General features: G+C 36.7%; 1 protein-coding gene across 1 annotated transcript; it reads right to left on the minus strand.

The window, feature by feature from the left end:
- Positions 1 to 1,367: 1,367 nt before the first annotated feature.
- LOC147643191 (uncharacterized) lies at positions 1,368 to 7,703 on the minus strand. Its single transcript, XM_086835465.1, has one exon. The coding sequence runs from the start codon at positions 3,242 to 3,244 to the stop codon at positions 2,093 to 2,095; it is 1,152 nt and encodes a 383-aa protein (XP_086691591.1). The 5' UTR covers positions 3,245 to 7,703; the 3' UTR covers positions 1,368 to 2,092.
- Between the last annotated feature and the right edge of the window lie 6,548 nt (positions 7,704 to 14,251).

Here is a 14,251-nt window from a genome sequence, read left to right on the forward strand (position 1 = left end):
TAAGTAACTCTGAACAGTAAGTATCTATGATCAGCAAGTATCTATAAGGAGAAAGAAACTATGATTAACAAGTATCTATGAGCCGAAAGTAACTCTGAACAGTAAGTATCTATGACCAGTAAGTATCTATGATCAGCAAGTATCTATAAGGAGAAAGAAACTATGATTAACAAGTATCTATGAGCCGAAAGTAACTCTGAACAGTAAGTATCTATGATCAGCAAGTATCTATGAGGAGAAAGAAACTATGATCAACAAGTATCTATGAGCAGAAAGTAACTCTGAACAGTAAGTATCTATGACCAGTAAGTATCTATGACCAGTAAGTAACTATGATCAGCAAGTATCTATAAGGAGAAAGAAACTATGATTAACAAGTATCTATGAGCCGAAAGTAACTCTGAGCAGTAAGTATCTATTACCAGTAAGTAACTATGATCAGCAAGTATCTATGAGGAGAAAGAAACTATGATCAACAAGTATCTATGAGCAGAAAGTAACTCTGAACAGTAGGTATCTATGATCAGTAAGTATCTATGACCAGTAAGTAACTATGAACACTAGTAAACAATGACTTGCAACTTTTGTAACACAACACATATCTGATACGTGGCTGGCAGCAGTCACTTCGTTCCGGGGAGGTTAGAACAAGTTGGGAATCATATGCACAGATGTGCGAGATTTGTTTTGGAACGAAGAGCAAGCTATTTCAATGAAACTATGGAGTTATTCTTCTATATAATTTTACTAGTATATAAGTCGGAGCATGGCGAATCGGTGGACTATATATATACATATATATAGCTGCCATAGGAACGATCGGAAAATTTTAAGGAAAAAAATTATAACTTTTTCAGTTTTCAAGAGACTTTCATCAAATTTAAAATATATATCCATTATATATTACACACATATGTACATATATATTCTTGTTTTTTGGTATAAATATGATATACATCTTAAAAATATCTGTAAATAAGAGATAAATATAATGTATATCTATAAACTTATATAAATTATAGTTAACTCTAATCTATAGATATTTAATAGATAAAAATCGTATTTGTAAGATAATATTGACTGTCACTTGACTCTTCGAGATTATTAAACTTGTATCAAGAAAATATATATATTAAAGGCAATGAAGAATAATAGTAATTGCTTTGCTTATTAATTATGTTTTTAATATTTCTTTTAAGGAATCTAAGGATTAGTTTAGTACGTTTGAGTGAGTGTGGAGGAGTGAGTGGGCGAGGAAATTTGTAGAGCTTTTTCCAAAGTTTTAAGGGTTTGTGCGGGTGTATCTTTAAATATCTAAGGTTAGTTCTCAAAAATATTTGTTTAAAGATTTTTATTTTGAAATATTATTTGTCACAAAAATTTACCTATGGATGTCATAATTTTGGTTTTTTCTTGTCTTTGCCGATTGCTCAAAATTTTAGATAAAAACAAAAAGGTTGTCTTTGCCGATTGTTGTTGTTGATTTGCATTTGCATTTGCTTTTGTTTTTGTGTGTATATATTTTTGTGTTGTGATTCTGGTTTGTTTTGGCTTTTTGTTTTTATTTTTTGCTGTTGTTGTTGTTGTACTTGGTTTAAATTTTGATTTGTTGTTGGTATTGTCATTGGTATAGTGACTCTCGTTCAGGAAGCATCTAGACTTGGCCGGTCTCTGCCCCGCTGCCGCAGAGTCAGAGTCAGAGTCCAAGTTGCATGCATTCCAAATGGTTGTTGGTGTTTTTTTATTATTGTTTTCTTTGGTGTTGTTGTTGTTGGAATTTTGTTGTTGATTGTTGTTAGGGGGGGGGGGGGGAAGGTTGTGATATTTCTTTTTTATTTCAATTTTCTTTGCCAATTTTTGGTTGTTGTTGTTTGGGTGATGCTGAAATTTGGAATTGGAATTGCATTTTTGGTTTTTTGGTTTTTGAGGGGGCTTTTTTTTTGCGAAAATGAGTGGTAGTGCTTGGGGAAGGGGGGGGACGTTGGACCTTTTATCTTATACAGGGGGTTTGGTTGGGGTTGTTCTAGGTTATTATAATGGTTATATATTATATATATATAGTATGTATATATTTAAATGGGATAATGCAATACTAACGGCAAATGGGCGGCATACGAGACTTTTTCTTATAATAGTTATTGTAATTGTTGTAATGGATATTGTTGTTGTTGTTGCTATTGTTATTGTTGCTGTTGCTATTGTTGTTGTTGTTGTTACTAATAGTATTATTATTATTGTTGCAATTGCTATTGTTATTATGGGAATTGCACTTGTTGCACTTGTTGCCACCGGAATTGTTGCACAACGAAGTGGTTGCTCCTGCTCCTGCTCCTGCTGCTGCTGATGATGATGATGATGATGATGAACCTGCTCCTCCTGCTTTCAGGTGAATACTGTCATTATCCTGCGGCTCCCCTTTGACCTGGCTTAAATCCGTGCAGCCGGAACTAGATGAGGAGCCTGTCGCCGGCGTCGATGGTGGTTGCTGGCCATCTTCAGGGACGACAACATCATCATCATCATCATCGACATCATCATCAGCATCTTCATCGGCCTCAGCCTTTGCTGTGGGATTATCCGCAGCATCTGCTGCAGCAGCAGCAGCAGCAGCATCATCATCCTCCTCCTCCTTGGCCATGGTATTGGCTTCACCATGATGATGATGGTAGTGATGATGGTGATGATGGTAAATGTGATGGTGTCGATCATTCGGAAATGGTTCTTGTTGCTCATTATTATTGCTATTGCTATTTCCGCCTGCCGCTGCTGCTGCTGCTGCTGCTGCCAAACCGGAATCAACATCGTGGCTGCTGGCGCTTGAGTTTAGTTTAATATTATTATTATTATTGTTGTTGTTGTTATTTAAATTGTTGATGTGACTGCTGCTGCCATTGGTGTTATTGGTGTTGTTATTGCTGCTACTGTTGTTGTTGTTATTGCTGTTGTTGTTATTATTATTGTTGTTGTTGCACTTCTTCAGCAGCGTCTTATTTAGCGGCGTCTTAATAATGGTCAACTGATCCTCACGAGGATCATTGTCATGATGATGACCATGACCATTCAACAACAACAATCGCTGCTCCTCGTGGCCATTGAGTGGGGCTGCATCGCCAGCTCCACATAGGCACGAATCCTCGCCAGCTGATGGTGCTCCTGCTCCAGCTCCTGTTCCTGCTCCCGCTGCTGCTGCTGCTGCTGCCACCGCATCCTTCGGCTCAAGGATCAGCGGCTGGTTGGCATTCATTTGGGCTTGATCCTAGGTGGGCAGGTACACAAACGAATCCGGGGCCATCATTGGTAGCTTTTTGCCCCTACAAGTCCACATTTTCTAGCATTTTTGTAACACTTTTTATTATTATTTTTATTTTTTTTTTTTAATTTTCACACAACAATAATTATGATTTGTTTTTTTAAATTTAATTTAATAGAAGAAGAAGTCTGCGTCCATTGCCAAATGATTATTATTATTGAACTTAAAAAGAAGCACTTGAAAAAAATGCAGATGATGAACGATTTTGTGATTTGAGTTTCTTTTGAGATTTCCTTTTTTGTTTGAGATTTTTGAGTTTTGAGTTTTGAGATGAGCGAGTGTGGGAGGATGTTGTGTGTTTCTGGCTTGCTTTCTTTTTTGATTTATTTTTTTATATTGATTTAAGATTTAATAATCATGTTTCTAATTTTATTTCATTGATTTATTTTTTTGTTTATTATTTATTTTTTGGGGGACTGGGTCAAACTAGGGGGGCACATACCACTCTTTATGCTTTCTTTCTTTTCGATTCTTGGGCTAAATCTAATCTTTATTTGATGTTGTTGTTGTTTCTTCTTGTAACTTTAGCACAAACATTAAAAAAAAATTCATTTCAATATATATATATTTTTTTTGTTTCGTTTCAAACCGCACCGAAGCTTCTCTTCCGCGTCCAAATTATAAAACTTTTGTTTTTTGTTTTTAAAAAAACAACAAAAAAATCGAGGCGGCCGAGGCGAGGCAGCAACAACAACAAGCCGCAAAAGAAAAACAGTTGTTGCTCCTACTGCCGGCTTTATATGTGTATAAATTATTATAGTTTATGCTTTATTGTTATTGTTGTTGTTGTTGTTGCTCGTTTTATTTGGTTCTTTGATTTGAAACGACGATGGTACACGTCTGTTTTGCTCCGCGGTGAACGTGCGTGCATGCGAACGAAATAAAGTGAAATGAAAGGAGTAAGCGAGCGAAAGAAAGCAGCAGCCACCGACACGCTGCCGCTGCCTCTGCCGGTGTCGGCATCGCCGTCGACGTCGACATCGACATCGACATCGGCGTCGTTAGCTTTGGCTTCGTTTGGTGGCGCAGGCGTGGACTCCCTCTCTCTCTCTCTCTGTCTGTCTGTCGCTGCCACCGTAGCCGCCCGCTCTGTCCCTCTTGCGCTCGCACTCTTTCTCTCTCTCTAGCGCGATCGGGCTGCTTAGAAGCAGCAGCAGCGACGCCGGCAGCGAACGAAAATGAAAACCAATAGACAAAACGTAACATTAAAAAAAAAAAAACAACAAAAAATATAAGAAACAAAAAACAAGAAGAAATAACAACAACTAGAAAAGCGCACTCACGCAACGTCATAGTTATGCTCTCCCTCTATCTCTGGCAGCCAGCAGCAAGTTAAATTCTAATTCTAGCTGCCTCTCCCTTACTCCCTTTCACTCTTTTCCCACACACACACACAGATGCAGGGAAATGCAGTTAGAAGTTGCATGTTGTTGGCACATGTTGAAGGGCCTTTGAGGCGGGGGTGAAAAGCTTTCTTTCTGACAGGAGAAAAAAACAAAATAAGAAATAATATGGCAACTCCCATCTGGCCACCCCCTTCCGGTTTTCCATTTTGTTTTTTTTTTGCAGCAGCAGCAGCGGCGGCAGCAAAACTGTGCCACAAGCTGCCATTGCACTTTCAACAAATGGTTGGTTGCAGGAGGCAAGGGGGGGGGGGGGGTCTGGCAAAAATATAAAAGGGGAAACTGGGTGAAAAATGGCTGAAAAATGGGGAGTAATGGAAGGGGGTAGTTTTTGAGCGAAAGCTCTAAATGCCGAAGAGAGAGAGAGCGGCCAAGAGAGGGAGAGAGAGAGACAGAGAGAGGGAGAGCTGCAGCACTTGCAGCATAGATTGTTGCTTCCTGCTGCTTGCAGTTACATCTCCCTCACTCTCACACTACCTATCTCTTTCTGCCCCTGGAGTTCAGATCGAAAGTTCTACGATCAATGGGGGAGTGTGAGTGAGTGTGTGTGTGTGTGAGTGTGTGTGCACAAAGGTAAAAGTTAGCTCAAATTAGAGCAACTCACAACAATGGACAATGACAAGCGATTGCGCAACGTTCGAGCGAAGGAAAAGCAAAAGCAAAGTAAAAGCAACAACAGTAATGCTAAGGAAAACCACAGGCAAAAAAAGCAAAAGCGAGGGAAGCACACAACAAAAACAAAAAGCAGCAGCAGTTATGGAGAAATGGTCAAAATGGCAAGTGGATAAGTTGCCAAAAAGGATAAAAAAAAGGTAAAACAAAGGATATGCTTCCAGTGGACCTGTTCAGTCCTGTTTAGAGTATTTAAAAAAAAGTATCTTTTTGATATAAAAAACACATGTTCTCGTATTTAAGTTAATTTTAATTATAATACAAAAAAAACAAATTCCTTCTTTACTTAGCTTTTTCCCTAAAAAAGATGAGCAGCAAACGAATGATTATTGAAAAAATAATTATAAAATTATACTAATCAGATAAACATAGGTAACATAAGCAGGTAAGTATATATTAATAAACAAAAATACACCTAATTTTGTTTTAAAAATTTTAAATAAGCAGGAAACTTAATAAAAAACATAACAGTGCTGTAATAAAGACAAGAACAATTACTATTTCCCTATAACTAAATGTATATGAAAAGAAAGTAAGAAAGATATAGTCTTAACGGACAGCGTCAAACGGACAACGGACAACGGACAGCTTCAAAACGGACCACAACTAACAATTGGAGAAGCGTTTCACTCCAGAAGCAATGCCACCGAATTGCGAAATCACGTTTTGTATCGCTTACTTATTGTATTTAACTATTTTATTTTATTTTATTTTATTTTTTACTTTATGTACTTATTTACTTATTTACCTCGAAGCGTACAAATTTTTGCATTGCACCCACACACACACACACCATAAAGACCGCTGACAAATCTTTCTCTAATGCCTAATGCCCTTTCCGTACGTTCGTTGACCATTGTCTGAAAGCACTTTCGATTTCAACTCGCATTGCTTGCAAATGCTGCCAGCAAAAGCAAAAGCAATAGCAAAAGCAATGGCAACAGCAACAGCAATAGCAACAGCAACAATAATTGTTTGGCGCACATTTCATTTCCTTATTGCTCACTGACATTTTGCCTCGCATTCGCACACACATCAAAACGTAAGCGTACGTAATGCATATAACGTAAATGGCTTACGACTTTATAATGAGCAGCAACAACAATTGCAATCAGGTCTTAACACATTTGTTGTTGCTGCTGCTGCAGTTGCTGCAGCAAGTTGCAATGCCAGGAAGCCTTTGGTCAGCTCTCCCTCTCACACTCTTGCCTCTCTTGCTCTTCTTTTTTTTTCTTTTTTTTTTTTTTTTCTGCTCGGCTAAAGTGAAAGTTATTTGTTGTTGTTGCTGCTGCTGCCGGGGGGGTTCTTGATTCATGGATCTCGCTGGCGCTAGAGAGAGACAGCATGCGGAAATGTGCAACTTGCAATTGCAATTGCAAGAGAGCCGACACACAGAGAGAGAGAGAGAGAGAGAGAGAGAGAGTGGGAGGGTAAAGCAGAGACAGAGAGAGCCAGCGATCTCAAGAGAGAGAGATAGCTGCTCTCAATGAGATCTCTAATTTATTTTTTTTTTACGAATTTTGTTTTTAGTTTTTTTTTAAATTTTTTTGCACACTCACCGGACCACAAAGCCGGGCCAGGCATTGCTGGTTGTTGTTTTTGGCGTGACGTCGTCTTTGGAGCTCTCTTTTAGTTGTTGTTGTTGTTGTTGTTGATTTTTTGTGGTGTTTTTGGTTTTGTTATTGTTGTTTTTTTTTTTAAGGTAACCGGGGATCTGCCACCCTCCACCCCCAGCTTTACTGACACAATTCTAGCCACATCTCTCCACTCACTTCAAAAAAATTGCAGTTTTTGATTTAAATTCCAGAATATTTAGGGTTTGTTTTCTTGGTAATAATTTTCTTATTATTTGATTGATTTGTTTATTATACTTTTGGTTAATTTTCTTGTTTCTTTCTTAGGGTTTTTGCGCGTTTTCTTTTATTTTTTTTTTTTTTGGGGTGCTGCAAACCACGGGGAATCACAAATCGAACTGAAGTCAAAGCTGCTGGGCCAAAAACTGAAGCCAAAACAAAGCCACTGTATCGCCGTCGCTGTGCTGCCGACGCTGCAGTTGCCGTGGGCAGAGCTCTATGGGCAGCGCTGCACTTGCTTTATTTATTAATATAATTATTATTTTTATTAGGGATTTTCTCGGTTCCAATTTGGCTTTAGCTATGGCATTTTATTTTATTATTTTTACTGTTAATTTTTTGGGGGGAATTTTTGTTATTTTTGTTTGAAAATTTTCGTTCTTTTTTTTTTCTGTGGCGAATTTCTGGGCAAAATATTACACATACGCCCTGTGTGCGCCGTGGCCTGCGACTGCTGCTGCCTGGCGGATATAACGGAAATGTGCAACTGGCAGGCAACCAAAAACAGCCGCGTAGCGAAATTGTCAAGCAGAAAAGCCGAGAGAACCCACCGAGAATCGAGCACCGGAGTGCAGCGAGTGCAGCGTGTGTGTGTGTGTGTGTGTGTGTGTGTGTGTGTGCACTGAGAACCGCCGCCAAGAGCTTGAGCAGCGCAAAGAGAAGTGCAGAGCAGAGCAGAGAAGAGAGGAGAGGAGATGAAGGAGGAGGCCAAAGCCAAAGCCAAAGCCAAATCCAGAGCTGGAGTCGCGAAGCCAAAGATTGATGCAAAAAAAAAAAAAATAATAATAATAAATAACAACAAAAAAACAACCCAACTAACACACAAATCGAAGCACACACATCGAAAATGAAAACGAAGCGAGCGGCGCTGCAACATTGGCAACATTATGTGGGTTTTCCTGGCCAGCAGCACTCTCAAAAGCTTACTCTTATTATTCTTTACTTTACTTTTGTGTTTTTTCCCACTGTTCTGTCAAGTGTTTATTTCATAAATGTTTCTCCCATGACAGTGTTGTGCCACTGTTGTTTACTGTTTAGTGTTTGTGTTGGCCAGGTTGTGTTTTGCCTCTGTTAATTGTTGTTTATATCCACAGTCATTGTTGCTTATGTTTTTACAAGTTATAGGGGACAGCTTATAAAGGGCAACTAATAAAGGACAAGTAACAGCGGACACTTATTAGCGGACATCCAATAGCGGACAGCTAACAGCGGACAGCTAACAGCGGACAGCTAACAGCGGACAGCTAACAGCGGACAGCTAACAGCGGACAGCTAACAGCGGACAGCTAACAGCGGACATCCAATAGCGGACAGCTAACAGCGGACACTTAATAGCGGACATCTAACAGCGGACAGCTAACAGCGGACAGCTAACAGCGGACGGCGGACACTTAATAGCGGACATCTAACAGCGGACAGCTAACAGCGGAAACTTAACAGCGGACACCTAATAGAGTAAAAATAACAGAGCATACCGGATAATGGACACTTAATCTAGACAACTAACAGAAGACAGCGGATAACAGAAAGCGGATAACCGACAACTAACATACGCTTCTAACAGCGGACAACCAGTAACGGACAACGGACAACGGACAACTTTAAATGGAAAACAGTATTTGTTATTATTATCAATATTGCATTATTGATGTTACTGTTGTATGTATTTTTTAAGTTTCCTATTTTCTTACACTGTTTTCAAACAGTTTATTCTAAATTAATATTAAACTTATTACATTTTCTGTTACATCGTTTTGGTATAACTTAAAATATTAATTTGCTTCCTTAACATAAAAAAACATTATGGAAAATGATGTTTTTTATACCCTTGCTGGGAATTTTTATATAAATCAGTGAAGAAGTCATTTCCAACCCTATAAATCATATATATTCTTGATCAGCATCAACAGGAGAATTTTTCTTGGTATTTTTGGCCATCTTAAGGCATCTGGATAATAGCTATTGTGGATCTAGAACTATCTTATTAATCTCTGAATTAATTTCTTTAAGATGGTTGAAATTTTGATATTATAATATATATATATAATTTCTGTTATGTTATGTTCTAATGTTATGTTATTTTCTAATGTTGCTGTTATGTTCTAATGTTACTGTTATGCTTCTGCAATGTTGCTTGTTACATTGCTCTAATGTTGCAATGGCTGTTGCTCTTGGCTTTTGGCAGTGCCAACATCAAGTCTAAATGGCTTTTCTCTCTCTTGCAAGCTTTGCTACTGCTCTTTCTCTCTGTACATATCTCTCTCTCACTCTCTCTCCCTCTATTTCTCTTTTTCTCACACTCTCTATGCCCCACTGTCTTGCATCATAGGCTCTTTTTCAGGTCTCCCCACAATTTTTGCACATTTTGCTTGTTTAATCACTAAAAAATATGCCGCCCATTAACTCTCCAAAGTCCGCCTCCCCAAGTTACCCCTCTAAGCTCTCTAAAGCCCCCCCCTCCTCTCCCTCCCCCCCTGGTAATCCCCTAGAGAATCCCCGCCACCTAATACACCTCCTCCTCCCATCTCTTCTGCAAATTTTTGGGTTGCACTTTGCAGACGCAGGCAGGCAGGCATCGGCCGAGTCAACCAACTTTAGAAGGTCATGTGGACTTAGCGCAGGCGAATATCCTTGGCTGATATTGGAAATGCATATAGCATACATATATCGTATATATATACATATATATATATAAAGCTTATATATGTGGCTGATGGTGTATGTACTTTTGTTTATTTGTTTGGCATTCGCGCTATTGCGTGCACTTTCTATGCAATATTATTTACAGGAATCGACTTTGGGCCAGGCCAATTGCAAACTGAGGGGCAAGGTGGGGATTTTGGCCACCTTGTTAGCCAAGTTGTCATAGAGATACAAAAGCATATTTAGTTTTTGGAGCTGGGGGGGAGGAGATGGTAAAAAAGGAGACAAGAAGTAGGAAATCATTGTGAATTTCTCTCCATTATTTTTTCCCCCCCCCATTATTATTGCATCTGCCACCGATGACGCACATTGCTTCATCTCATTTTATGCTGCTTCTTTTTGCCAATTAGCAAGAAATTAAGCTTATAAGTTAGGGTTTTTCTAATATAGATTACAAGTAAATTGATTTTACTTGGAAATAATGTTGTCTATTATAGTTTTGAGGAATTTATCGGGGAATCTTTTTAATGAACTTTGATATTTTAGTTGTTTTTTTTAGGTCATGTATGGATTTAAGATAAATAAAGTATTATAGTAGTTGTATTTTAAGAATTGTATAAATACTAGATATATAATAAAATGTTTTAGGGCCTATTAGATTGATCAATAAAGAAATTTCTAAAAGACAATTGCTTTGAAATATTTTTTATGTGGTTTTGTTTATATCATTTATTAAATAGAGGTAAGTAATTTCCGGAAATTGCAATTAAATCATAGAATCGAATCGAAAATATATCATAATTAAGCTTAAAAAATTCGCATTTATATTGATATTTTTATATGACAATTTTTTCCATATACCAAATTTTTAAAATCTCATATCTCTGCCAAAAAAGCATTAATTTTGATTCGGAAAGCTGTTTTATGTTAGTTTTTATCAGGTTAATAAATCTGCATACTTAGTTTAAAATTTTTATAAATTTAAAATTTTATCAATTTTTGGAAATTTTAACAATATATTTTTTCGGAAAAAAATTTAAATTTTTTGAAAAAAATTTAAATTTTTTGAAAAAAATTTTTTTTTCTGCCGGAGGTGTCTAGAAAGATTCCTTTTTTCATGCTGATCAAGAATATATATGCTTTATAGGGTCGGAAATGACTGCTTCACAAAGTTTTATGGTTCTGACTAAAATTTTAATACCCTGGAAAGGTTATAAAAAATGTGTTTTTTTTTTTTATTTAACTATATATATTTATATCTTTTTATTATCCATCTTATTATCTATCTTCTATATAAATTCAAAGCTTGGCGGTCTCTGCTAACGGTATCCACAAGTGTTATAGCTCTAATTGCCAGTCATCAGGTTCAACAACTTTCACACAGAAATCCTTGAACGCCATTTGCATAAAAAACACCAACTGCAATCTGGGCAGCAACAACAATATAAACAACAACAACAACAACAACAACAGCAAAAAAAAGGCAGGCAGCGGCGAAGCAAACAACAAGATTACCTATACGCCACCATTGCAACAGACGTTAGAGAGTGAGCAAGGGTGACAGAGGGAGATAGAAAGAAATAGAGAGAGAGAGCGAGAGAGAGGGAGAGATGGAGAGACAGCTAGAGAGAGAGAGAGAGATGCACAGAGTGTGAGAGAGAGAGGGCGAAAAAAGAGGATTTGTGTGCAGCAAAAGAAAAGTTTTAGTTATTTGGGGTGTATTTTTCCTTGTATTTTCCTAGTTTTTCTCTTTTTTTTTATTTATTTTATTTTTTTTTGAGAATTATTGAGGGCAAAGTTAATGGTACTTTGGCACTTTACACACACACACACACGCCTCTAGATTTTTCCAATATTTTCTCAACTTCATTTAAGCGATTTTCCCCCCTTTTTGATTATTATGAGGTTTTTTATTATTTGTTTTCTTGACTTAATTGGGCAAACATATTGTGCCAACGAATGTCAAGTGAACGAAAAGTTCATGAGAAGCCAAGCAGAGAGAGAGAGCGGGGGGAAAATCAAGAGGTGAGGGGGCAGTGGAGAGTGTAAAGTCTGTCTGGAAAAGTGCAAAAAACAAAAAAAGAAGAAGGAAAAATGCTGACAATGTTCTGCCAGTGGTGCTGCTGCTTCTGTTGTTTGTTTCTGTTTCGGTTGCTGTTCTACTCGCATAATGTTTCTGGGTCACATATATAAATATATATATAAATACATATCAGCTCTAGCTATAGATATATATATATATGTATATATTCCATACGATATAACCCAAGCCAAGCACCTGTAGAGCATACTGACTCTGACTCTGATGACACCCCATTTCAAGCCATCTATTGGCCATAAATCGAAGTCCTTTCAGCGCTCTGGCTTTGGGCCATAAATCAGGCAGTGTTAACCCCCTCGTAACCCTTAATTAACCCTTTACGAAAAAAAGAAGAGAGGAATAAGTAAGTAGAAAAACTCACCTTATAAAACGAAAGTCCAACGCTGCAAAAGAAATGCCTGCGTCATTCCCTCTAAGAACTGCAAAAAAGATATATAAAAATATAGATATTGATAAGATCAGTATTTTGGAAATTACAGATTTAACTTTATTCTTATTTAAATGAATTTAAAATGGTAAAGAAATGTATATTAAATTCATAATTTAAGCTAGATTAATAATGACAATAAAAAATAATACTAATTTCTTATAAAAGGTATACCTCTCTATACCTGGTAAAAAATCAGAGAGAGTGAGGAAAGAATGATCAATTATGTTTTTCCTTTAAGAAAAAAAAACTTTTTCCAACTCAAAAGTAAATGATTACAATTTTTATTGAATTTTATAATTATTATTATTTATGTTCTGCAAATGATATATATCTATTGATAGGTTCCGTATAGTTTGCTCTAGTTTTCGATATTTTTTGAGACCCATTTGGAGGGTTCTTGCATAATCCAGATATTCTATATAGCCGAAAACTGGGTGAGCTGCTTGTTTGTCGGTCAAGTGAAGTGGCTCGTTCAGTTTTGTGCTGATATATATAACATATATATATATATATATATATATCTCGGATTTCCTACTCAAAGGGAGCAAGTGACGGTACTGGGACTGGGCGGGAATATCAAATTACCCCACCGCGCTTTTCCTAATCCCTCCACATTTCGTTTTAGATTCTTTTCGTATTCTTCTTCTTGGGCATTTTATTTATTTATTTACTCGCTTTTTTTTTGTTTTTTTTTTTTTTTGTTCGTTTGGCTTTTTTAGGTCAATTTTGACAGTTGCCGCCGACAGTAAGTGACAGACAGGCAGCAGCAGCAGCAGCAGCAACATGAGCAACGATTGCAGTTGCCGAGGGATCGATTTGAGGCGACCGCGATTTGAGTCCAAGTTGTCAGAGAGCATCGATGATGATTTTCATCATATTCATGGATTTTCCACACACTCCCCCCCCCCTCTCTTAAGCCCCACAAATTTGATGGGCAACGGGCGCTGGGCCAAGAACTTGAAAATTCATGTGGGTGGGTATGAGGTATGAAAATCTTTTGCTGCTGCTGCTGCTCCACATTTGGTTATTTCTTCAAAGTAAAAAATTAAATAGAAAATTGACAAAGGAAAGGCAATAGAAATTTTCACAAGTATCCAAATTTATATAAACTTATCAATTGAAGAAAGTTACTAAAGCAAGTTCATTCTCAAGAGATCTCAACGAAGCAATCATCTAAAGCTTACAATTTACTTCAAAGGGAGTAAAAAATCTTTTAAAACTTGAAAATAACTTTAAAAAAAAAAGTAAGAAAGCTAATCGTTATCTGAAGTCTGAATCGAATCGCTAATACCCTTACAAGGGTATTAAAATTTCAGTCTGAAGCCCTAAACTTAGTGAAGGAATCGTTTCCGACCCTATAAAGCATATATATTCTTGATCAGAGTCAACAGACGAATCGATCTAGCTGGGTTTGGCTTAAATTTAATTTTTTCAAAATTTTGAAAATTTTATATTATTTTATAATATATCGTTAAAATTGTAAAAAATTGACAAAATTTAAAATTTTTTAAAATATTAAAATGAGTATGCAGATTTATTAAACTAATAAAAACTAACATAGAAACGCTTTCCGATTTAAAATTAATACATTTTTGGCCAAGTTATGAGTTTTTTAAATGTTGGGTTTTCAACAAAATTTTCATATAAATATATAGTTAAAATCGATTAAAAAATGGTATTATAATTTTTGTTAGAAGCTTGAAACTAAGTGAAGGAGTCATTTCCGACCCTATAAATTATATATATTCTTGATCAGCATTAACAGGCGAATCTTTCTAGCCATCTTCGGCAAAACAAAAATTTTTCCAAAATTTTTTTAATTTTTTCCAAAAAAAAAGA

Source organism: Drosophila serrata, unplaced genomic scaffold (genome assembly GCF_035046125.1).
Source record: "Drosophila serrata isolate PLE 108 unplaced genomic scaffold, ASM3504612v1 contig_276, whole genome shotgun sequence".
NCBI classification, from domain to species: Eukaryota; Metazoa; Arthropoda; class Insecta; order Diptera; family Drosophilidae; genus Drosophila; species Drosophila serrata.